The 27,410-nt window shown below is 46.7% G+C and overlaps 1 protein-coding gene across 1 annotated transcript in view; it reads left to right on the top strand.

Annotated features, from left to right (window-relative positions):
• LOC311099906 (protocadherin Fat 3-like) overlaps nucleotides 1-27,410 on the top strand; it is a gene marked incomplete at both ends in the record, with an annotated part of 292,315 nt that overhangs the window by 110,632 nt on the left and 154,273 nt on the right. Inside the window, 4 exons of the mRNA XM_084140624.1 lie at nucleotides 11,880-11,941; nucleotides 19,379-19,693; nucleotides 24,370-24,580; nucleotides 25,320-25,391. Of these exons, the coding sequence (XP_083996750.1) occupies nucleotides 11,880-11,941; nucleotides 19,379-19,693; nucleotides 24,370-24,580; nucleotides 25,320-25,391 (660 nt within the window). The remainder of the gene's footprint in view (nucleotides 1-11,879; nucleotides 11,942-19,378; nucleotides 19,694-24,369; nucleotides 24,581-25,319; nucleotides 25,392-27,410) is intronic.

Here is a 27,410-nt window from a genome sequence, read left to right as displayed (position 1 = left end):
GAATACAGGCCCTCACCACTGCCTTTATGAATACAGGCCCTCACCACAGCCTTTATGAATACAGGCCCTCACTACAGCCTTTATGAATACAGGCCCTCACTACAGCCTTTATGAATACAGGCCCTCACCACAGCCTTTATGAATACAGGCCCTCACCACAGCCTTTATGAATACAGGCCCTCACCACAGCCTTTATGAATACAGGCCCTCAACACAGCCTTTATGAATACAGGCCCTCAACACAGCCTTTATGAATACAGGCCCTCACCACAGCCTTTATGAATACAGGCCCTCACCACAGCCTTTATGAATACAGGCCCTCACCACAGTCTTTATGAATACAGGCCCTCACTACAGCCTTTATGAATACAGCCCCTCACCACAGCCTTTATGAATACAGGCCCTCACCACAGCCTTTATGAATACAGGCCCTCACTACAGCCTTTATGAATACAGCCCCTCACCACAGCCTTTATGAATAAAGGGCCTCACCACTGCCTTTATGAATACAGGCCCTCACCACAGTCTTTCTCCTAGCCCCTATCTGTTAGGGTAGGTAGCTTAGTGGTTAAGAGCGTTGTGCCAGTAACCGAAAGGTCGCTGGTTCTAATCCCCGAGCCAACTAGGTGAAAAATCTGTCGATGTGCCCTTGAGCAAGGCACTTAACCCTAATTGCTCATGTAAGTCGCTCTGGATAAGAGCGTCTGCTAAATGACTAAAATGTAAAATGTTATAATACTGAATCTTTCATTGCCACGACTCAGTGATGGCACTGGGCCTGAAATAATTGGACATTTATTGGAGTCTTTCAGAGTTCCAATCAGTTCTATACTATCCAGTTTCAGATGTTAGATCTCACATGGATTACTAATGACATTAGGATGTGTTGCTACAATGCTATGTTGTTGTCTTAGGTCTCTCTTTATGTAGTGTTGTGGCGTCTCTCTTTATGTAGTGTTGTGGCGTCTCTCTTTATGTAGTGTTGTGGCGTCTCTCTTTATGTAGTGTTGTGGTGTCTCTCTTTATGTATTGTTGTGGTGTCTCTCTTTATGTAGTGTTGTGGCGTCTCTCTTTATGTAGTGTTGTGGCGTCTCTCTTTATGTAGTGTTGTGGCGTCTCTCTTTATGTAGTGTTGTGGCGTCTCTCTTTATGTAGTGTTGTGGCGTCTCTCTTTATGTAGTGTTGTGGCGTCTCTCTTTATGTAGTGTTGTGGCGTCTCTCTTTATGTAGTGTTGTGGCGTCTCTCTTTATGTAGTGTTGTGGCGTCTCTCTTTATGTAGTGTTGTGGCGTCTCTCTTTATGTAGTGTTGTGGCGTCTCTCTTTATGTAGTGTTGTGGCGTCTCTCTTTATGTAGTGTTGTGGCGTCTCTCTTTATGTAGTGTTGTGGCGTCTCTCTTTATGTAGTGTTGTGGCGTCTCTCTTTATGTAGTGTTGTGGCGTCTCTCTTTATGTAGTGTTGTGGCGTCTCTCTTTATGTAGTGTTGTGGCGTCTCTCTTTATGTAGTGTTGTGGCGTCTCTCTTTATGTAGTGTTGTGGCGTCTCTCTTTATGTAGTGTTGTGGTGTCTCTCTTTATGTAGTGTTGTGGCGTCTCTCTTTATGTAGTGTTGTGGCGTCTCTCTTTATGTAGTGTTGTGGCGTCTCTCTTCATGTAGTGTTGTGGCGTCTCTCTTTATGTAGTGTTGTGGTGTCTCTCTTTATGTAGTGTTGTGGTGTCTCTCTTTATGTAGTGTTGTGGTGTCTCTCTTGTTGTGATGTGTGTTTTGTCCTATATATATATACAGTGGGGAAAAAAAGTATTTAGTCAGCCACCAATTGTGCAAGTTCTCCCACTTAAAAAGATGAGAGAGGCCTGTAATTTTCATCATAGGTACACGTCAACTATGACAGACAAAATGAGGAAAAAAAATCCAGAAAATCACATTGTAGAATTTTTAATGAATTTATTTGCAAATTATGGTGGAAAATAAGTATTTGGTCAATAACAAAAGTTTCTCAATACTTTGTTATATACCCTTTGTTGGCAATGGCACAGGTCAAACGTTTTCTGTAAGTCTTCACAAGGTTATCACACACTGTTGCTGGTATTTTGGCCCATTCCTCCATGCAGATCTCCTCTAGAGCAGTGATGTTTTGGGGCTGTCGCTGGGCAACACAGACTTTCAACTCCCTCCAAGATTTTCTATGGGGTTGAGATCTGGAGACTGGCTAGGCCACTCCAGGACCTTGAAATGCTTCTTACGAAGCCACTCCTTCGTTGCCCAGGCGGTGTGTTTGGGATCATTGTCATGCTGAAAGACCCAGCCACGTTTCATCTTCAATGCCCTTGCTGATGGAAGGAGGTTTTCACTCAAAATCTCACGATACATGGCCCCATTCATTCTTTCCTTTACACAGATCAGTCGTCCTGGTCCCTTTGCGGAAAAACAGCCCCAAAGCATGATGTTTCCACCCCCATGCTTCACAGTAGGTATGGTGTTCTTTGGATGCAACTCAGCATTCTTTGTCCTCCAAACACGACGAGTTGAGTTTTTACCAAAAAGTTCTAGTTTGGTTTCATCTGACCATATGACATTCTCCCAATCCTCTTCTGGATCATCCAAATGCACTCTAGCAAACTTCAGACGGGCCTGGACATGTACTGGCTTAAGCAGGGGGACACGTCTGGCACTGCAGGATTTGAGTCCCTGGCGGCGTAGTGTGTTACTGATGGTAGGCTTTGTTACTTTGGTCCCAGCTCTCTGCAGGTCATTCACTAGGTCCCCCCGTGTGGTTCTGGGATTTTTGCTCACCGTTCTTGTGATCATTTTGACCCCACGGGGTGAGATCTTGCGTGGAGCCCCAGATCGAGGGAGATTATCAGTGGTCTTGTATGTCTTCCATTTCCTAATAATTGCTCCCACAGTTGATTTCTTCAAACCAAGCTGCTTACCTATTGCAGATTCAGTCTTCCCAGCCTGGTACAGGTCTACAATTTTGTTTTTGGTGTCCTTTGACAGCTCTTTGGTCTTGGCCATAGTGGAGTTTGGAGTGTGACTGTTTGAGGTTGTGGACAGGTGTCTTTTATACTGATAACAAGTTCAAACAGGTGCCATTAATACAGGTAACGAGTGGAGGACAGAGGAGCCTCTTAAAGAAGAAGTTACAGGTCTGTGAGAGCCAGAAATCTTGCTTGTTTGTAGGTGACCAAATACTTATTTTCCACCATAATTTGCAAATAAATTCATAAAAAATCCTACAATGTGATTTTCTGGATTTTTTTCTTCTCAATTTGTCTGTCATAGTTGACGTGTACCTATGATGACAATTACAGGCCTCTCTCATCTTTTTAAGTGGGAGAACTTGCACAATTGGTGGCTGACTAAATACTTTTTTCCCCACTGTATATATTTAATCCCAGCCCCCGTCCCCGCAGGAGGCCTTTTGCCTTTTGGTAGGCCGTCATTGTGAATAAGAAATTGTTCTTAACTGACTTTCCTCGTAAAATAAAAATAAATAACAGCGACAGCCCCTGTGTTCTGGTGTAAAACGGTTGGAAGCAGCCCAGTAATGTCCTGTACCTGAGACCCAGGTGTCACGTTCGTTGTGTAAAGGATCGGACCAAGTTGCAGCGTGGTATGCGTACATAGTCGTTTATTTTAACGAACACCGACAAAATAAAAAAATCCAACAGAACGTGATGTTCAAGAGGCTAAACATCAAACAAGCCAAAACAGAAACAAGATCCCACAACTAAGGTAGGCAACATGGCTGCCTAAGTATGATCCCCAATCAGAGACAACGACCGACAGCTGCCTCTGATTGGGAACCACACCCGTCCAACATAGAAATATATAAATTAGATTTCACACCCTGACCAACCCAACTAGAGATCTCAATGTCAGGGCGTGACACCAGGATAGCACAAGGTGTTTGCCCCGGGAACAGAGATATTTCTCGCCATAGAGATACCAATTATTAAGGCAGGTGATATTGCAGAGGATGTCCGGCAGCTTCTCCGCCTCGGCCCGGCCGCAAATCCTATTGTGGCTGACGGAGGAGCTGGTGCGAGGTCCGGTGATCTGAGTCCAAGGCAGAATCCGGGGCAGAATCCCCCTGGGAAGGAGTAAGGATAAGGGACAATGGCGCTGGAACCTCTGAAGCTGTTCAACAACTGGATTTGGGTCTGGCTTCCCAACGCCAAAGAAGCCCCACTTTCCACAGGCCGCTTCTGTCCATTTGGCCTACGGCGGGTGACGTGCTTCCATGGTTGGGCAGCAGGAATGGTGACAGTATCATCCACTAAATCCATTAGAAGCTACAGTCCTGCTCCATTTTCCAGGGAATTGGGAGACTTCTTCGCGGAGGGGGTCCCTGGAAGGCATGAGTGTTGACATGATGGCGGTGATACTAGACAGTAGAATGTGCAAGTTCTTAATCTGTTTTCTAAGAGTAACCACTGATATATTTTGGACCTATACAGGCCGTCAGTAAATAAACCCAAAACAAAAAAATGTATGAATCAAATAGCCTGTTGGACTGGCTGGACTAGCCTGGGCTGGACTGGCTGGACTGGACTGGCTGGACTGGGCTGGACTGGACTGGACTGGCTGGACTGGCTGGACTGGCTGGACTGGCTGGACTGGACTGGCTGGACTAGACTGGACTAGCTGGACTGGCTGGACTGGGCTGGCTGGACTGGGCTGGACTGGACTGGCTGGGCTGGCTGGACTGGGCTGGACTGGACTGGACTGGCTGGACTGGCTGGACTGGACTGGACTAGCTGGACTGGACTAGCTGGACTGGCTGGACTGGGCTGGCTGGACTGGCTGGACTGGACTGGCTGGACTGGCTGGACTGGGCTGGCTGGACTGGCTGTAGTATTGACTTCAGCAGAGCTTGACTTCAGCAGAGCTGGACTTCAGCAGAGCTTGACTGGACTGGCTGGCTATTGATTCATACACTGTGTTATGCTGCAGTAATGATTAAACCCTTGATCTCCAGTGTGTCAGAGGAAGCATCATCTCAGTGGCTACACAATCAGCTGTGTGTGTGTGTCGCTGTTTGTGTGTTTGTCGCTGTGTGTTTGTTTGTCGCTGTGTGTGTGTGTGTCGCTGTGTGTGTGTGTGTGTCACTGTGTGTGTCATGAGCAAGGCACTTAACCCTAATTGCCCTTGTAAGTTGCTCTGAATAAGAGTGTCTGCTAAATGACAAAAATGTTCATGTATGTGGGTGTGTGTCGCTGTGTGTGTGTGTGAGAGAGAGAGCGCTCTCTCTGCTTAGCTATATTTGTCATGTCTACTAGATGTGTCAGGTGTTCTATGTCCCCTTACTTTGTTTCGTTCGGTTCCCAAGGTGACACAGGTACACTGATCACACACTGGGCTGCCATGGTTACCCCAGGGAGTGTTCCAGATAGGTTTATCTCCATGGTTACCCCAGGGTGTGTTCCAGATAGGTTTATCTCCATGGTTACCCCAGGGTGTGTTCCAGATAGGTTTATCTCCATGGTTACCCCAGGGAGTGTTCCAGATAGGTTTATCTCCATGGTTACCCCAGGGAGTGTATAGAGCACTTCTGAATAAACATTTCAGTTTTTCCTCCAGGTTTTCTTCCATTTTCTGCAATGTTGCAACCTGGTATAGGAACAACCTGGCATAGGGAACAACCTGGCATAGGGAACAACCTGGCATAGGGAACAACCTGGTATAGGAACAACCTGGCATAGGGAACAACCTGGCATAGTGAACAACCTGGCATAGGGAACAACCTGGCATAGGGAACAACCTGGCATAGGAACAACCTGGCATAGGGAACAACCTGGCATAGGGAACAACCTGGCATAGGGAACAACCTGGCATAGTGAACAACCTGGCATAGGGAACAACCTGGCATAGGGAACAACCTGGCATAGGGAACAACCTGGCATAGGGAACAACCTGGCATAGGGAACAACCTGGCATAGTGAACAACTCTGCAAAATGTGTCCTACCCGGTCTGAGAACAGTGATGATAACATATCAAATCAAATCAAATCAAATGGTCACATACACATATTTAGCAGATGTTATTGTGGGTGTAGCAAAATGATTGTGTTTCTAGCTCCAACAGTGCAGTAGTATTTAACAATTCACAACAATACACACACATTTAAAGCAGATAATATTCACATGGAAAAGTCCACAGACCCACTCCAAAAGGCTTTCGGAGCCATCATCGACTCAGTGGGTTTTGTCCAACATGTCTCCGGACCTACTCATTGCCACAGTCATACCCTGGATCTAGTTTTGTCCCGTGGAATAAATATTGTGGATCTAAATGTTTTTCCTCATAACCCTGGACTATCGGACCACCATCTTATTATGTTTGCAATCGCAACAAACAATCTGCTCAGACCCCAACCAAGGCCCATCAAAAGCCGTGCTATAAATTCTCGGACAACCCAAAGATTCCTAGAGGCCCGTCCAGACTCCCTCCACCTACTCAAGGACGTCGGGAGTACACAAATCAGTTAACGACCTAACTGAGGATCTAAATTTAACCTTGTGTAATACCCTAGATACAGTCGCACACCTAAAAACAAAAAAACATTTGTCACAAGAAACTAGCTCCCTGGTATACAGAAAATACCCGAGCCCTGAAGCAAGCCTCCAGAAAATTGTAACGGAAATGGCGCTCCACCAAACTGGAAGTCTTCCTACTAGCTTGGAAAGAAAGTACAGAGCAATATCGAAGAGCCCTCACTGCTGCTCGATCATCCTATTTTCCAACCTAATTGAGGAGAATAAGAACAATCCAACATTTCTATTTGATACTGTTGCAAAGCTAACTAAAAAGCAGCATTCCCCAAGAGAGGATGCCTTTCACTTCAGCAGTGATGAATACATGAACTTCTTTGACGAAAAGATCATGATCATTAGAAAGCAAATTACAGACTCCTCTTTGAATCTGCGTATTTCTCCAAAGCTCAGCTGTCCTGAGTCTGCACAAAACTGCCAGAACCTAGGATCAATGGAGACACTCAAGTTTTTTTTATCCAATATCTCTTGACATATTCATGAAAATAGTCTTGGCCTCTAAATCTTTAAGCTGCATACTGGACCCTATTCCAACTAAACTACTGAAAGAGTTACTTCCTGTGCTTGGCCCTCCTATGTTGAACATGATAAATGGCTCCCTATCCACTGGATGTGTACCAGACTCACTAAAAGTGGCAGTAATAAAGCCTCTTGAAAAAGCTAAACCTTGACCGAGAAAATGTAAACAACTATCGGCCTATATCGAATCTCTCATTCCTCTCAACATTTTTAGAAAAAGCTGTTGTGCAGCAACTCACTGCCTTCCTGAAGACAAATAATGTATAAGAAACGCTTCAGTCTGGTTTTAGACCCCATCATAGCACTGAGACTGCACTTGTGAAGGTGGCAAATGACTGTTTAATGGCGTCAGACCAAGGCTCTGCATCTGTCCTCGTGCTCCTAGACCTTAGTGCTGCTTTTGACCCCATCGATCACCACATTCTTTTGGAGAGACTGGAAACCCTAATTGGTCGACACAGACAAGTTCTTGCCTGGTTTAGATCTTATCTGTCTGAAAGATATCAGTTTGTCTCTGTGGATGGTTTGTCCTCTGACAAATCAATTGTAATTTTCGGTGTTCCTCAAGGTTCCGTTTTAGGACCACTATTGTTTTCACTATATATTCTACCTCTTGGTGATGTCATTCAGAAACACAATGTTAACTTTCATTGCTATGCGGACGACACACAGCTCTACATTTCGATGACACATAGTGAAGCCCCAAAATTGCCTTCCCTGGAAGCCTGTGTTTAAGACATAAGGAAGTGGATGGAGGCAAATGTTTTACTTTTAAACTCGGACAAAACAGAGATGCTCGTTCTAGGTCCCAAGAAACAAAGAGATCTTCTGTTGGATCTGACAATTAGTCTTGATGTCTGTACAGTCGTCTCAAAAGAAACTGTGAAGGACCTCTGCGTTACTCTGGACCCTGATCTCTCTTTTGACGAACATATCAAGAATATTTCAAGGACAGCTTCTTTCCATCTTCGTAACATTGCAAAAATCAGAAACTTTTTGTCCAAAAATGATGCAGAAAAGCTAATCCATGCTTTTGTCACTTCTAGATTAGACTACTGCAATTCTCTGCTACCCGGATAAGGCACTAAATAAACTTCAGTTAGTGCTAAACACGGCTGCTAGAATCCTGACTAGAACCAAAACAATGTGATCATATTACTCCAGTGCTAGCCTCTCTACACTGGCTTCCTGTTAAGGCTAGGGCTGATTTCAAGGTTTTACTGCTAACCTACAAAGCATTACATGGGCTTGCTCCTACCTATCTCTCTGATTTAGTCCTGCTGTTCATACCTACACGTACGTTACGGTCACAAGACGCAGGCCTCCTTATTGTCCCTAGAATTTCTAAGCAAACAGCTGGAGGCAGGGCTTTCTCCTATAGAGCTCAATTTTTATGTCCATGTGAGAGACGCAGACTCCGTCTCAACCTTTAAGTCTTTACTGAAGACTCATCTCTTCAGTAGGTCCTATGATTGAGTTTAGTCTGGCCCAGGGGTGCGAAGGTGAACGGAAAGGCACTGAAGCAACAAACCGCCCTTGCTGTCTCTGCCTGGCCGGCTCCTGTCTCTCCATTGGGATTCTCTGCCTCTGTCCCTATTACGGGGGCTGAGTCACTGGCTTACTAGTGCTTTCCATGCCGTCCCTAGGAGGGGTGGGTCACTTGAGTGGGTTGAGTCACTGACGTGATCTTCCTGTCCGGTTTGTCGCCCCCTTGGGGTCGTGCGGTGGAGGAGATCTTCGTGGGCTATACTCAGCCTTGTCTCAGGGTAGTAGGTTGGTGGTCTGTTGATATCCCTCTGGTGGTGTGGGGGCTGTGCTTTGGCAAAGTGGGTGGGGTTATATCCTGCCTGGTTGGCCCTGTCCGGGGGTATCGTCGGACGAGGCCACAGTGTCTCCCGACCCCCCCGTCTCAGCCTCCAGTATCTATGCTGCAATAGTCTATGTGCCGGGGGGCTAGGGTCAATCTGTTATATCTGGTGTTATTCTCCTGTCTTATCTGGTGTCCTGTGTGAATTTAAGTATGCTCCCTCTAATTCTCTCTCACTCCCTCCCATCCTGGAGGACCTGAGCCCTAGGACCATGCCTCAGGACTACCTGGCCTGATGACTCCTTGCTGTCCCCAGTCCACCTGGTCGTGCTGCTGCTCCAGTTTCCACTCTTCTGCCTGCGGCTATGGAACCCTGACCTGTTCACTGGACGTGCTACCTTGTCCCAGACCTGCTGTTTTAAACTCTCTCTCTCTACCGCACCTGCTATTTCAACCTCTAAATGCCCGGCTATGAAAAGCCAAGTGACATTTACTCCTGATGTACTGACCTGTTGCAACCTCTACAACCACTGTAATTATTATTTGACCCTGCTGGTCATCTATGAACGTTTGAACATCTTGGAGAATAATCTGGCCTTAATGGCCATGTACTGTTATAATCTCCACACGGCACAGCCAGAAGAGGACTGGCCACCCCTCAGAGCCTGGTTCCTCTCTAGGTTTCTTCCTAGGTTCCTGCCTTTCTAGGGAGTTTTTCCTAGCTGAAGCCCTTTTTCCTGCTGTTTGGGGTTTTAGGCTGGGCTTCTGTATAGCACTTTGTGACATCTGCTGATGTAAAAAGGGCTTTATAAATAAAATGTGATTGATTGATTGATTAAGAAATATATAAATATTAGGACAAGCAATGTCGGAGTGGCATAGACTAAAATACAGTAGAATAGAATACAGTATATCCATATGAGATGAGTAAAGCAGTATGTAAACATTATTAAAGTGACTAGTGTTCCATTATTAAAGTGACCAGTGATTCCATGTCTATGTACATAGGGCAGCAGCCTCTAAGGTGCAGGGTTGAGTAACCAGGTTGTAGCCGGCTAGTGACAGTGACTAAGTTCAGGGCAGGGTACTGGGTGGAGGCTGGCTGGTGATGGCTATTTAACAGTCTGATGGCCTGGAGATAGAAGCTGTTTTTCAGTCTCTTGGTCCCAGCTTTGATGCACCTGTACTGACCTCGCCTTCTGGATGATAGCGGGGTGAACAGGCAGTGGCTCGGGTGGTTGATGTCCTTGATGATTTTTTTTGGCCTTCCTGTGACATCGGGTGTTGAAGCATCAACGTGCATGTAGGGGGATGGTTCTTGAAATGTAACATCCAATACAAATCCTGCCACTGGGAGCAGGCGGTTCATTCAAACCGTTTCTGCTAATACAAAATTCTCCAGGCCTCCAAGGGGAACGATGTGCTTTTGGAGTTATGGCTACGCAAGAGTAACCAAACCACTGACCAGTTCTGCTGCAGTGTGAACCCTGAGGGGTACACTATGAAAGGAAGCTATATCTACTCAGGGGTTTCTAAAGCTAGCCATCTTCAGTTAGCTTCACATTTCAGCTCAGGCTTCATCCGCACTACGACGGTGGTACTCGTCCCCCCTGACGCTAACTCTAGCAGGCTTGTAACGGCGCGTGCATGTCTCACATGGCTAGTCGAACGCTGAACACTTCATTGAGACAATGCTGAAACATCCATCCCCACGAGCAAGTCAGGGCCACAAATCAAAATGAAAGAAAAGTTATCTTGCAAATTCATCAGGCTATGCTGTGAAACAGGTTTTAATTTGATAACCTAGCGTCATGCTGTCTTGGCTGTGCTTTGGCACAACCACCTTTTCCCGCTCTTATCGATAAAATGAGTGTATTAAGTCATACGAAGGTTTTACTGTGCATGAAGTTTCTAATGCATTCTGTCATTACTAAATGTGTAAGGTGATGGGTATTTTAACATGACTATTTTTAACACAAAAAACAAACATTTGATACAATATTTGCGAGAGGGAGGGAATCTGATTGAATTGGTCTTCAGCTCGCGACTCAGACACCTAATTCAGGATAAAATGAGTTAGCCCTGAGTTATCCCTGAGTTATCCCTGAGTTAGCCCTGAGTTAGCCCCGAGTTATCCCTGAGTTATCCCTGAGTTAGCCCCGAGTTAGCCCTGAGTTAGCCTGCCCCAGAGCAGGTTAGTTCTGAAGGATTTGTTGCCATAGAAATGTACCTGGCTAAAAGGTGAGCCACTTTCGTATTACCAGTTATCCCGAGTTGAACTCAGAGTTGACCAACATTACCTCGGAAACTCCTCAAACCTGATTTGTAGTATAGGGCTAAGACTATGTTATCCCACTGAGCTAAAGCAAACACACACACACACACACACACACACAGCTATGTCTTACTATACTTGTGAGTACTTTTTGGGGACCAACAATTCAGTCCCATTCTAAATCCTATTTTCCCTAACCCCTAAACCTAGCCCTAAAACTAACCTTAACTCTAACATTAACCCCTAACACTAACCCTAAACCTAACCCCTAAATCTAACCCTAACCCTAATTCTAGCCATAAGCCTAAAATAGCCTTTTTAGCCTTACGTCTCTGGATTTTAGTTGGTTTACTATTCTTGTGAGGACGTTTGGTACTGACCAGTATAGTAAAATGTGTACACACACACACACACACACACACACACACACACACACACACACACACACACACACACACACACACACACTAGACCGTTGGAGCGTTGGGCCAGTAAAAATCTGTCATTCTGCCCCTGAGCAAGGCAGTTCACCCACTGTTCCCCGGGCGCCGATGACGTGGACGTGGATTAAGGCAGCTCCCTGCACCTCTCTGATTCAGAGGGGTGGGGTTAAATGCAGAAGACACATTTCAGTTGAATGCATTCAGTTGTACAACTGACTAGGTATCCCCCTTTTCTTTCCATGTACTGTATGTTAACTGTGTTTTATTCTGTTCTTCAGGTCTGATAACAACAACATCCAGGAAACTGGACAGAGAGCAGCAAGCTGAGCACTTCCTAGAGGTACACTAACCTGTGTGTGTGTGTGTGTGTAGGATGTGTGTGGGTATATACTGTACCTATCAACAAAGAGTGAATCAACTGGTATATACTGTACCTATCAACAGAGTGAATCAACTGGTATATACTGTACCTATCAACAAAGAGTGAATCAACTGGTATATACTGTACCTATCAACAAAGAGTGAATCAACTGGTATATACTGTACCTATCAACAAAGAGTGAATCAACTGGTATATACTGTACCTATCAACAGACATAGTGAATCAACTGGTATATACTGTACCTATCAACAGACAGAGTGAATCAACTGGTATATACTGTACCTATCAACAGACAGAGTGAATCAACTGGTATATACTGTACCTATCAACAGAGTGAATCAACTGGTATATACTGTACCTATCAACAGAGTGAATCAACTGGTATATACTGTACCTATCAACAGAGTGAATCAACTGGTATATACTGTACCTATCAACAAACAGAGTGAATCAACTGGTATATACTGTACCTATCAACAGAGTGAATCAACTGGTATATACTGTACCTATCAACAGAGTGAATCAACTGGTATATACTGTACCTATCAACAGAGTGAATCAACTGGTATATACTGTACCTATCAACAGACAGAGTGAATCAACTGGTATATACTGTACCTATCAACAGAGTGAATCAACTGGTATATACTGTACCTATCAACAGAGTGAATCAACTGGTATATACTGTACCTATCAACAAACAGAGTGAATCAACTGGTATATACTGCACCTATCAACAGAGTGAATCAACTGGTATATACTGTACCTATCAACAGAGTGAATCAACTGGTATATACTGTACCTATCAACAGAGTGAATCAACTGGTATATACTGTACCTATCAACAGACAGAGTGAATCAACCGGCGTAGCTGGTGTTGTGGCCGTGTCTGAGGGGTAACTGAGTTAGATCTCTATTGGAACTGACCCTGTATATAGCTACTGACCCTGGAACTGACCCTGTATATATCTACTGACCCTGGAACTGTATATAGCTACTGACCCTGGAACTGACCCTGTATATAGCTACTGACCCTGGAACTGACCCTGTATATAGCTACTGACCCTGGAACTGAGCCTGTATATAGCTACTGACCCTGGAACTGTCCCTGTATATAGCTACTGACCCTGGAACTGACCCTGTATATAGCTACTGACCCTGGAACTGACCCTGTATATAGCTACTGACCCTGGAACTGTCCCTGTATATAGCTACTGACCCTGGAACTGTCCCTGTATATAGCTACTGACCCTGGAACTGTATATAGCTACTGACCCTGGAACTGTCCCTGTATATAGCTACTGACCCTGGAACTGTCCCTGTATATAGCTACTGACCCTGGAACTGACCCTGTATATAGCTACTGACCCTGGAACTGACCCTGTATATAGCTACTGACCCTGGAACTGTCCCTGTATATAGCTACTGACCCTGGAACTGACCCTGTATATAGCTACTGACCCTGGAACTGTCCCTGTATATAGCTACTGACCCTGGAACTGTCCCTGTATATAGCTACTGACCCTGGAACTGACCCTGTATATAGCTACTGACCCTGGAACTGTCCCTGTATATAGCTACTGACCCTGGAACTGACCCTGTATATAGCTACTGACCCTGTATATAGCTACTGACCCTGGAACTGACCCTGTATATAGCTACTGACCCTGGAACTGACCCTGTATATAGCTACTGACCCTGGAACTGTATATAGCTACTGACCCTGGAACTGTCCCTGTATATAGCTACTGACCCTGGAACTGACCCTGTATATAGCTACTGACCCTGGAACTGTCCCTGTATATAGCTACTGACCCTGGAACTGACCCTGTATATAGCTACTGACCCTGTATATAGCTACTGACCCTGTATATAGCTACTGACCCTGGAACTGACCCTGTATATAGCTACTGACCCCGGAACTGTCCCTGTATATAGCTACTGACCCTGGAACTGTCCCTGTATATAGCTACTGACCCTGGAACTGTATATAACTACTGACCCTGGAACTGTCCCTGTATATAGCTACTGACCCTGGAACTGTCCCTGTATATAGCTACTGACCCTGGAACTGACTGTATATAGCTACTGACCCTGGAACTGTCCCTGTATATAACTACTGACCCTGGAACTGACCCTGTATATAGATACTGACCCTGGAACTGACCCTGTATATAGCTACTGACCCTGTATATAGCTACTGACCCCGGAACTGTCCCTGTATATAGCTACTGACCCTGTATATAGCTACTGACCCTGGAACTGTCCCTGTATATAGCTACTGACCCTGTATAAAGCTACTGACCCCGGAACTGTCCCTGTATATAGCTACTGACCCTGGAACTGACCCTGTATATAGCTACTGACCCTGTATATAGCTACTGACCCTGTATATAGCTACTGACCCTGGAACTGACCCTGTATATAGCTACTGACCCTGGAACTGACCCTGTATATAGCTACTGACCCCGGAACTGACCCTGTATATAGCTACTGACCCTGGAACTGACCCTGTATATAGCTACTGACCCCGGAACTGTCCCTGTATATAGCTACTGACCCTGGAACTGTCCCTGTATATAGCTACTGACCCTGGAACTGTCCCTGTATATAGCTACTGACCCCGGAACTGTCCCTGTATATAGCTACTGACCCTGGAACTGTCCCTGTATATAGCTACTGACCCTGGAACTGACCCTGTATATAGCTACTGACCCCGGAACTGTCCCTGTATAAAGCTACTGACCCCGGAACTGTCCCTGTAAATAGCTACTGACCCTGGAACTGACCCTGTATATAGCTACTGACCCTGTATATAGCTACTGACCCCGGAACTGTCCCTGTATATAGCTACTGACCCTGTATATAGCTACTGACCCCGGAACTGTCCCTGTATATAGCTACTGACCCTGTATATAGCTACTGACCCCGGAACTGTCCCTGTATATAGCTACTGACCCTGTATATAGCTACTGACCCTGTATATAGCTACTGACCCTGTATATAGCTACTGACCCTGTATATAGCTACTGACCCTGTATATAGCTTCTGACCCTGTATATAGCTACTGACCCTGGAACTGTCCCTGTATATAGCTACTGACCCCGGAACTGTCCCTGTATATAGCTACTGTCCCTGTATATAGCTACTGACCCTGTATATAGCTACTGACCCTGGAACTGTCCCTGTATATAGCTACTGACCCTGTATATAGCTACTGACCCTGGAACTGTCCCTGTATATAGCTACTGACCCTGTATATAGCTACTGACCCTGGAACTGACCCTGTATATAGCTACTGGCCCTGGAACTGTCCCTGTATATAGCTACTGACCCCGGAACTGTCCCTGTATATAGCTACTGACCCTGGAACTGTCCCTGTATATAGCTACTGACCCCTGGAACTGACCCTGTATATAGCTACTGACCCTGGAACTGTCCCTGTATATAGCTACTGACCCTGTATATAGCTACTGACCCTGGAACTGTATATAGCTACTGACCCTGGAACTGACCCTGTATATAGCTACTGACCCTGTATATAGCTACTGACCCTGGAACTGTATATAGCTACTGACCCTGGAACTGACCCTGTATATAGCTACTGACCCTGTATATAGCTACTGACCCTGGAACTGACCCTGTATATAGCTACTGACCCTGGAACTGACCCTGTATATAGCTACTGACCCTGGAACTGTATATAGCTACTGACCCTGGAACTGACCCTGTATATAGCTACTGACCCTGGAACCGACCCTGTATATAGCTACTGACCCTGGAACTGTATATAGCTACTGACCCTGGAACTGTCCCTGTATATAGCTACTGACCCTGGAACTGTCCCTGTATATAGCTACTGACCCTGGAACTGTATATAACTACTGACCCTGGGACTGACCCTGTATATAGCTACTGACCCTGGAACTGACCCTGTATATATCTACTGACCCTGGAACTGACCCTGTATATAGCTACTGACCCTGGAACTGACCCTGTATATAGCTACTGACCCTGGAACTGTCCCTGTATATAGCTACTGACCCTGGAACTGTCCCTGTATATAGCTACTGACCCTGGAACTGTATATAGCTACTGACCCTGGAACCGTCCCTGTATATAGCTACTGACCCTGTATATAGCTACTGACCCTGTATATAGCTACTGACCCTGGAACTGTCCCTGTATATAGCTACTGACCCTGGAACTGACCCTGTATATAGCTACTGACCCTGGAACTGTCCCTGTACATAGCTACTGACCCTGGAACTGTCCCTGTATATAGCTACTGACCCTGTATATAGCTACTGACCCTGTATATAGCTACTGACCCTGTATATAGCTACTGACCCTGGAACTGTCCCTGTATATAGCTACTGACCCTGGAACTGTATATAGCTACTGACCCTGGAACTGTCCCTGTATATAGCTACTGACCCTGGAACTGACCCTGTATATAGCTACTGACCCTGGAACTGTCCCTGTATATAGCTACTGACCCTGGAACTGTCCCTGTATATAGCTACTGACCCTGGAACTGTATATAGCTACTGACCCTGGAACTGTCCCTGTATATAGCTACTGACCCTGTATATAGCTACTGACCCTGTATATAGCTACTGACCCTGGAACTGTCCCTGTATATAGCTACTGACCCTGGAACTGACCCTGTATATAGCTACTGACCCTGGAACTGTCCCTGTACATAGCTACTGACCCTGGAACTGTCCCTGTATATAGCTACTGACCCTGTATATAGCTACTGACCCTGGAACTGACCCTGTATATAGCTACTGACCCTGGAACTGTCCCTGTATATAGCTACTGACCCTGGAACTGACCCTGTATATAGCTACTGACCCTGGAACTGTCCCTGTATATAGCTACTGACCCTGGAACTCACCCTGTATATAGCTACTGACCCTGGAACTGTCCCTGTATATAGCTACTGACCCCGGAACTGACCCTGTATATAGCTACTGACCCTGGAACTGACCCTGTATATAGCTACTGACCCCGGAACTGACCCTGTATATAGCTACTGACCCTGGAACTGTATATAGCTACTGACCCTGGAACTGACCCTGTATATAGCTACTGACCCCGGAACTGACCCTGTATATAGCTACTGACCCTGGAACTGTATATAGTCACTGACCCTGGAACTGAGCCTGTGTATATATTTGAAGTCGGAATACATTTAATACATTTAGCCAAATACATTTAAACTCAGTTTTTCACAATTCCTGACATTTAATCCTAGTAAAAATTCCCTGTCTTAGGTCAGTAAGGATCACCACTTAATTTTAAGAATGTGAAATGTCAGAATAATAGTAGAGAGAATGATTTATTTAAGCTTTTTATTTCTTTCATCACATTCCCAGTGGGTCAGAAGTTTACATACACTCAATTAGTATTTGGTAGCATTGCCTTTAAATTGTTTAACTTGGGTCAAACGTTTCGGGTAGCCTTCCACAAGCTTCCCACAATATGTTGGGTGAATTTTGGCCCATTCCTCACATTTACATTTACATTTACGTCATTTAGCAGACGCTCTTATCCAGAGCGACTTACAAATAGGTGCATTCACCTTATAGCCAGTGGGATAACCACTATACAATGTTTTTGACTGGGCTGAGCGGGAACTATGCTTCCGCAGAGGTAGGGGAGCCAGCAGGCCAGAGGTGGATGAACGCAATGCCCTCGTTTGGGTGTAGGGACTGATCAGAGCCTGAAGGTACGGAGGTGCCGTTCCCCTCACAGCTCCGTAGGCAAGCACCATGGTCTTGTAGCAGATGCGAGCTTCAACTGGAAGCCAGTGGAGTGTGCGGAGGAGCAGGGTGACGTGAGAGAACTTGGGAAGGTTGAACACCAGACGGGCTGCGGCATTCTGGATGAGTTGTAGGGGTTTAATGGCACAGGCAGGGAGCCCAGCCAACAGCGAGTTGCAGTAATCCAGACGGGAGATGACAAGTGCCTGGATTAGGACCTGTGCCGCTTCCTGTGTAAGGCAGGGTCGTACTCTCCGAATGTTGTAGAGCATGAACCTACAGGATCGGGTCACCGCCTTGATGTTAGCGGAGAACGACAAGGTGTTGTCCAGGGTCACGCCAAGGCTCTTCGCACTCTGGGAGGAGGACACAACGGAGTTGTCAACCGTGATAGCGAGATCATGGAACAGGCAGTCCTTCCCCGGGAGGAAGAGCAGCTCCGTCTTGCCAAGGTTCAGCTTGAGGTGGTGATCCGTCATCCACACTGATATGTCTGCCAGAGATGCGATTCGCCACCTGGTTATCAGAAGGGGGAAAGGAGAAGATTAGTTGTGTGTCGTCAGCGTAGCAATGATAGGAGAGGCCATGTGAGGATATGACAGAGCCAAGTGACTTGGTGTATAGCGAGAATAGGAGAGGGCCTAGAACTGAGCCTTCCTCCTGACAGAGCTGGTGTAACTGAGTCAGGTTTGTAGGCCTCCTTGCTCGCACATGCTTTTTCAGTTCTGCCCACAAATGTTCTATAGGATTGAGGTCAGGGCTTTGTGATGGCCACTCCAATACCTTGACTTTGTTGTCCTAAAGCCATTTTGCCACAACTTTGGAAGTATGCTTGGGGTCATTGTCCATTTGGAAGACCCATTTGCGACCAAGCTTTAACTTCCTGACTGATGTCTTGAGATGTTGCTTCAATATAGCCACATAATCTTCCTTCCTCATGATGCCATCTATTTTGTGAAGTGCACCAGTCCCTCCTGCAGCAAAGCACCCCCACAGCATGATGCTGCCACCCCCATGCTTCACGGTTGGGATGGTGTTCTTCGGCTTTTTCCTCCAAACGTAACGATGGTCATTATGGCCAAACATTTCTATTTTTCGTTTCGTCAGACCAGAGGACATTTCTCCAAAAAGTACGATCTTTGTCCCCATGTGCAGTTGCAAACCGTAGTCTGGCTTTTTTATGGCGGTTTTGGCGTTGTGGGTTCAATTCCCACGGGGGGCCAGTATGAAAAAATATTGTAAAAATAATAATGTATGCACTCACTACCTGTAAGTCGCTCTGGAGAAGAGCGTCTGCTAAATGACTAAAATGTAAAATGTAAATGTTAAAAGGATTAGTTTCCTTTTGATTTTTTTTCCTAATATACTACTTCCTGTAGTCTAGGCTGATTCCAATCAGATGCTTTAGTGATGAGGACACAGGGCTAATTCTTTCTGGGCTAGTTAATAGTTGGCCATGTGATAAATAGTTCTGGATGACAATTAATTATTGTCAATTCATGATTACTTTATATACCTAATGTGTGTATGTGTCCAGGTAATGGTGACAGACTGGATGATATTGACAGGTGTTTGGACTGTAGATTCATATTCTATAATGTGTGTGTTCTGTCTCTGTCCCCAGGTAACGGTTATGGACAGTCCAGTGATGTCCCGTCTCTCCACTGTGTGGGTCATAGTCCACATCCAGGATGAAAACGACAACGCCCCCATCTTCACAGAGTCCGTCTACCGGATCAGCTTACCGGAACGCGACCGGAACAAGCGCGGTGACCCCATCTATCGGGTGATTGCGTCCGACCGCGACCTGGACACCAACGGCAACATCACATATAGTATCGTCGGGGGTAACGATGATGAGAAGTTCAGCATCGATCCGCTGACCGCCGTGGTGTCGTCGCACAAGATGGTCACGGCAGGAAACTACGACATCATCACCGTAGGTGTCATTTCCCTTGTCTGTAGCATCCAATTGTCAAAATCTATTTGCGGGAAAAAGGGCAGTTATTTGAAAATATTTAGATCCATTATAATTTATATATTTATATAGGTCCGTTAGAATGTATATAAATATACAGTACCAGTCAAAAGTTTGGACACACCTACTCATTCAAGGGTTTTTCTTTATTTTTTTTACTATTTTCTACATTGTAGAATAATAGTGAAGACATCAAAACTATGAAATAACACATATAGTAACCAAAAAAGTGTTAAAACAAATTTGGGATTTTAGATTCTTCAAAGTAGCCGCCTTTAGCCTTGATGACAGCTTTGCACACGCTTGGCATTCTCTCAACCAGCTTCATGAGGTAGTCACCTGGAATGCATTTCAATTAACAGGTGTGCCTTGTTAAAAGCACATTGTGGAATTTCTTTCCTTCTTAATGCGTTTGAGCCAATCAGTTGTGTTGTGACAAGGTAGGGGGGTATACAGAAGATAGCCCTATTTGGTAAAAGACCAAGTCCATATTATGGCAAGAACAGCTCAAATAAGCAAAGAGAAAAGACAGTCCATCATTACTTAAAGACATGAAGGTCAGTCAATCTGGAAAATAGCCTTCCAATAGGATCCACTCTACCTAGCCTTCCAATAGGATCCACTCTACCTAGCCTTCCAATAGGCTCAGCTCTACTTAGCCTTCCAATAGGCTCAGCTCTACCTAGCCTTCCAATAGGATCAGCTCTACCTAGCCTTCCAATAGGATCCACTCTACCTAGCCTTCCAATAGGATCAGCTCTACCTAGCCTTCCAATAGGCTCAGCTCTACCTAGCCTTCCAATAGGATCCACTCTACCTAGCCTTCCAATAGGATCCACTCTACCTAGCCTTCCAATAGGCTCAGCTCTACTTAGCCTTCCAATAGGCTCAGCTCTACCTAGCCTTCCAATAGGATCAGCTCTACCTAGCCTTCCAATAGGATCCACTCTACCTAGCCTTCCAATAGGATCAGCTCTACCTAGCCTTCCAATAGGCTCAGCTCTACCTAGCCTTCCAATAGGATCCACTCTACCTAGCCTTCCAATAGGATCAGCTCTACCTAGCCTTCCAATAGGCTCAGCTCTACCTAGCCTTCCAATAGGCTCAGCTCTACCTAGCCTTCCAATAGGATCCACATTACCTAGCCTTCCAATAGGCTCAGGTCTATCTAGCCTGCCAATAGGATCCACTCTACCTAGCCTTCCAATAGGATCCACTCTACCTAGCCTTCCAATAGGATCCACTCTACCTAGCCTTCCAATAGGCTCAGCTCTACCTAGCCTTCCAATATGCTCAGCTCTACCTAGCCTTCCAATAGGCTCAGCTCTACCTAGCCTTCCAATAGGCTCAGCTCTACCTAGCCTTCCAATAGGCTCAGCTCTACCTAGCCTTCCAATAGGATCCACTCTACCTAGCCTTCCAATAGGCTCAGCTCTACCTAGCCTTCCAATAGGCTCAGCTCTACCTAGCCTTCCAATAGGCTCAGCTCTATCTAGCCTTCCAATAGGATCCACTCTACCTAGCCTTCCAATAGGATCCACTCTACCTAGCCTTCCAATAGGCTCAGCTCTACCTTCCAATAGGATCCACTCTACCTAGCCTTCCAATAGGATCCACTCTACCTAGCCTTCCAATAGGCTCAGCTCTACCTAGCCTTCCAATAGGATCCACTCTACCTAGCCTTCCAATAGGCTCAGCTCTACCTAGCCTTCCAATAGGCTCAGCTCTACCTAGCCTTCCAATAGGCTCAGCTCTACCTAGCCTTCCAATAGGATCCACTCTACCTAGCCTTCCAATAGGCTCAGCTCTATCTAGCCTGCCAATAGGATCCATTCTACCTAGCCTTCCAATAGGATCCACTCTACCTAGCCTTCCAATAGGATCCACTCTACCTAGCCTTCCAATAGGCTCAGCTCTACCTAGCCTTCCAATAGGCTCAGCTCTACCTAGCCTTCCAATAGGATCCACTCTACCTAGCCTTCCAATAGGATCCACTCTACCTAGCCTTCCAATAGGATCCACTCTACCTAGCCTTCCAATAGGCTCAGCTCTACCTAGCATTCCAATAGGATCCACTCTACCTAGCCTTCCAATAGGCTCAGCTCTACCTAGCCTTCCAATAGGCTCAGCTCTACCTAGCCTTCCAATAGGATCCACTCTACCTAGCCTTCCAATAGGCTCAGCTCTACCTAGCCTTCCAATAGGCTCTACCTAGCCTTCCAATAGGCTCAGCTCTACCTAGCCTTCCAATAGGCTCAGCTCTACCTAGCCTTCCAATAGGATCCACTCTACCTAGCCTTCCAATAGGCTCAGCTCTACCTAGCCTTCCAATAGAATGTGGTCCTCTGTAGCTCAGCTGGTAGAGCACGGCGCTTGTAAAGCCAAGATAGTGGGTTCGATCCCCGGGACCACCCATACACAAAAATGTATGCACGCATGACTGTAAGTCGCTTTGGATAAAAGCGTCTGCTAAATGGCATATTATTATTATTATTATTTACCTAGCCTTCCAATAGGCTCAGCTCTACCTAGCCTTCCAATAGGATCCACTCTACCTAGCCTTCCAATAGGCTCAGCTCTACCTAGCCTGCCAATAGGATCCACTCTACCTAGCCTTCCAATAGGCTCAGCTCTATCTAGCCTGCCAATAGGATCCACTCTACCTAGCCTTCCAATAGGATCCACTCTACCTAGCCTTCCAATAGGCTCAGCTCTACCTAGCCTTCCAATAGGATCCACTCTACCTAGCCTTCCAATAGGCTCAGCTCTACTTAGCCTTCCAATAGGCTCAGCTCTACCTAGCCTTCCAATAGGCTCAGCTCTACCTAGCCTTCCAATAGGCTCAGCTCTACCTAGCCTTCCAATAGGATCCACTCTACCTAGCCTTCCAATAGGCTCAGCTCTACCTAGCCTTCCAATAGGCTCAGCTCTACCTAGCCTTCCAATAGGCTCAGCTCTATCTAGCCTTCCAATAGGATCCACTCTACCTAGCCTTCCAATAGGATCCACTCTACCTAGCCTTCCAATAGGCTCAGCTCTACCTAGCCTTCCAATAGGCTCAGCTCTACCTAGCCTTCCAATAGGATCCACTCTACCTAGCCTTCCAATAGTCTCAGCTCTACCTAGCCTTCCAATAGGCTCAGCTCTACCTAGCCTTCCAATAGGCTCAGCTCTATCTAGCCTTCCAATAGGCTCAGCTCTACCTAGCCTTCCAATAGGCTCAGCTCTACCTAGCCTTCCAATAGGCTCAGCTCTACCTAGCCTTCCAATAGGCTCAGCTCTACCTAGCCTTCCAATAGGATCCACTCTACCTAGCCTTCCAATAGGCTCAGCTCTACCTAGCCTTCCAATAGGCTCAGCTCTACCTAGCCTTCCAATAGGCTCAGCTCTATCTAGCCTTCCAATAGGATCCACTCTACCTAGCCTTCCAATAGGATCCACTCTACCTAGCCTTCCAATAGGCTCAGCTCTACATAGCCTTCCAATAGGCTCAGCTCTACCTAGCCTTCCAATAGGATCCACTCTACCTAGCCTTCCAATAGGCTCAGCTCTACCTAGCCTTCCAATAGGATCCACTCTACCTAGCCTTCCAATAGGCTCAGCTCTACCTAGCCTTCCAATAGGCTCAGCTCTACCTAGCCTTCCAATAGGCTCAGCTCTACCTAGCCTTCCAATAGGATCCACTCTACCTAGCCTTCCAATAGGCTCAGCTCTACCTAGCCTTCCAATAGGCTCAGCTCTACATAGCCTTCCAATAGGCTCAGCTCTACCTAGCCTTCCAATAGGATCCACTCTACCTAGCCTTCCAATAGGATCCACTCTACCTAGCCTTCCAATAGGCTAAGCTCTATCTAGCCTGCCAATAGGATCCACTCTACCTAGCCTTCCAATAGGATCCACTCTACCTAGCCTTCCAATAGGATCCACTCTACCTAGCCTTCCAATAGGCTCTACCTAGCCTTCCAATAGGATCAGCTCTACCTAGCCTTCCAATAGGATCCACTCTACATAGCCTTCCAATAGGATCCACTCTACCTAGCCTTCCAATAGGATCCACTCTACCTAGCCTTCCAATAGACTCCACTCTACCTAGCCTTCCAATAGGATCCACTCTACCTAGCCTTCCAATAGGCTCCACTCTACCTAGCCTTCCAATAGGATCCACTCTACCTAGCCTTCCAATAGGATCCACTCTACCTAGCCTTCCAATAGGCTCAGCTCTACCTAGCCTTCCAATAGGATCCACTCTACCTAGCCTTCCAATAGGCTCAGCTCTACCTAGCCTTCCAATAGGATCCACTCTACCTAGCCTTCCAATAGGATCCACTCTACCTAGCCTTCCAATAGGCTCCACTCTACCTAGCCTTCCAATAGGATCCACTCTACCTACCCTTCCAATAGGCTCAGCTCTACCTAGCCTTCCAATAGGCTCAGCTCTACCTAGCCTTCCAATAGGATCCACTCTACCTAGCCTTTCAATAGGATCCACTCTACCTAGCCTTCCAATAGGCTCAGCTCTATCTAGCCTTCCAATAGCTTTTGCCATGTTGCTGACACCTGTTACATCAGATCAGCAATGACTGAAGGATTGGAGGGTCTATCTGTCTCTCTGTCTCTCTCTCTCTCTCTCCCCCCAGATAAAGGCTCTAGACGGTGGGAGCCCTCCTCTGTGGTCTACAGTGAAGCTCCATATGGTGTGGGTTCGTAAGCCTGTTCCCTCTCTGCTGCCCCTGGTGTTCTCCCAGCGCTACTACAACTTCTCCATCTCTGAGGCATCAGCTGTAGGTCAGCCTGTAGGACTGGTGTCTGTACGACAGACGGACACACCGCTCTGGTTTGACATCATAGGTGAGGAGAGGTGGAGAGGTGGAGGGGTGTGGAGTGGGGGTGGTGGTGGTGGTGATGATGTGAGTCTGTGTTTGTGGTATGCATGATGGTCTAAATGTTGAAAGACTTTCTCTCTCTCCCCCCCTCCCCTCCCCCCTCCCCTCTCCCCTCCCTCTCTCCTCTCTCTCCCCTCCCTCTCTCCTCTCTCTCCCCCCTCCCCCTCCCCTCTCCCCTCCCTCTCTCCTCTCTCTCCCCCCTCTCCCCTCCCCCTCCCCTCTCCCCTCCCTCTCTCCTTTCTCTCGCCTCCCTCTCCTCTCCCCTCCCCCCTCCCCTCTCCCCTCCCTCTCTCCCCTCCCTCTCTCCTCTCTCTCCCCCCTCCCCCTCCCCTCTCCCCTCCCTCTCTCCTCTCTCTCCCCCCTCTCCCCTCCCCCTCCCCTCTCCCCTCCCTCTCTCCTTTCTCTCGCCTCCCTCTCCTCTCCCCTCCCCCCTCCCCTCTCCCCTCCCCCCTCCCTCTCTCCTCTCTCTCCCCCCTCCCCCTCCCCTCTCCCCTCCCTCTCTCCTCTCTCTCCCCCCTCTCCCCTCCCCCTCCCCTCTCCCCTCCCTCTCTCCTTTCTCTCGCCTCCCTCTCCTCTCCCCTCCCCCCCTCCCCTCCCCCTCTCCTCTCTCTCCCCCCCTCCCTCCTCCCTCCCTCTCTTCTCTCTCTCCCCCCCTCCCCTCTCCCCTCCCCCTCTCCTCTCTCCCCCCCTCCCCCTTTCTAAAGGAGAGAGGCCAGCCAGGGAGGTGTTCTATATACCTAGATCCATCTGTGGGAGGAACTGCTCATCTGAAGCAGGTACAGTATGACATCATATTTCCTCTTTACTTTCTGGTTCTGGTCAGCTGACACGGGGTAACGGCAACAGAACAACTTGGTCCCAATCCCAAATCGACGCCTAGATGATCTCTGTAGCATCCTTCTCTTAATGACTTCCATCCCTCAGCTGTTTACCAAAACAAGAGGGACCGCTTTGTTGTTTTTCAGAAACACAGACTGCAGCTTTAACGTCCACGTCATAATATCCTCACGTACAGGGAGGCTCCACTCTCACAGACTGCAGCTTTAACGTCCATGTATTGACCATCTCCACTGATATCTGAATCCATTTAGTAGTTAACTCCACTCTGAGTCAGAAGCAGCCGGGTGGAAAATCCACTGTCAGTTTTCAGCAGACTGACACAAGACAGGAAATCCTCTCTCAATCCCCTCTCCCAGTGCTCACAGTAGACAGACTAACACCAGTCAGACAGATAGAAAATCCCCTCTCAGTATCTCAGTATTCAGATGGTCACCAGACAGCCAATAGACTCTCAGTATCTCAGTATTCAGATGGTCACCAGACAGCCAATAGACTCTCAGTATTCAGATGGTCACCAGACAGCCAATAGACTCTCAGTATCTCAGTATTCAGATGGCCACCAGACAGCCAATAGACTCTCAGTATCTCAGTATTCAGATGGCCACCAGACAGCCAATAGACTCTCACTATCTCAGTATTCAGATGGCCACCAGACAGCCAATAGACTCTCACTATCTCAGTATTCAGATGGCCACCAGACAGCCAATAGACTCTCACTATCTCAGTATTCAGATGGCCACCAGACAGCCAATAGACTCTCACTATCTCAGTATTCAGATGGTCACCAGACAGCCAATAGACTCTCAGTATTCAGATGGCCACCAGACAGCCAATAGACTCTCAGTATTCAGATGGTTACCAGACAGCCAATAGACTCTCAGTATTCAGATGGTCACCAGACAGCCAATAGACTCTCAGTATTCAGATGGTCACCAGACAGCCAATAGACTCTCAGTATCTCAGTATTCAGATGGTCACCAGACAGCCAATAGACTCTCAGTATCTCAGTATTCAGATGGCCACCAGACAGCCAATAGACTCTCAGTATTCAGATGGCCACCAGACAGCCAATAGACTCTCATTATCTCAGTATTCAGATGGTCACCAGACAGCCAATAGACTCTCAGTATTCAGATGGTCACCAGACAGCCAATAGACTCTCAGTATTCAGATGGTCACCAGACAGCCAATAGACTCTCAGTATTCAGATGGTCACCAGACAGCCAATAGACTCTCAGTATTCAGATGGTCACCAGACAGCCAATAGACTCTCAGTATCTCAGATGGTCACCAGACAGCCAATAGACTCTCAGTATCTCAGTATTCAGATGGCCACCAGACAGCCAATAGACTCTCAGTATTCAGATGGTCACCAGACAGCCAATAGACTCTCATTATCTCAGTATTCAGATGGTCACCAGACAGCCAATAGACTCTCAGTATCTCAGTATTCAGATGGTCACCAGACAGCCAATAGACTCTCATTATCTCAGTATTCAGATGGTCACCAGACAGCCAATAGACTCTCAGTATCTCAGTATTCAGATGGTCACCAGACAGCCAATAGACTCTCAGTATTCAGATGGTCACCAGACAGCCAATAGACTCTCAGTATCTCAGTATTCAGATGGCCACCAGACAGCCAATAGACTCTCAGTATCTCAGTATTCAGATGGTCACCAGACAGCCAATAGACTCTCAGTATCTCAGTATTCAGATGGCCACCAGACAGCCAATAGACTCTCACTATCTCAGTATTCAGATGGCCACCAGACAGCCAATAGACTCTCACTATCTCAGTATTCAGATGGCCACCAGACAGCCAATAGACTCTCACTATCTCAGTATTCAGATGGTCACCAGACAGCCAATAGACTCTCAGTATTCAGATGGCCACCAGACAGCCAATAGACTCTCAGTATTCAGATGGTTACCAGACAGCCAATAGACTCTCA

Source organism: Coregonus lavaretus (assembly GCF_964263955.1).
Source record: "Coregonus lavaretus genome assembly, chromosome: 24".
NCBI lineage: Eukaryota > Metazoa > Chordata > Actinopteri > Salmoniformes > Salmonidae > Coregonus > Coregonus lavaretus.
Note: the sequence above shows the minus strand (reverse complement) of the source record. Positions and strands in the feature narration are given on the sequence as shown.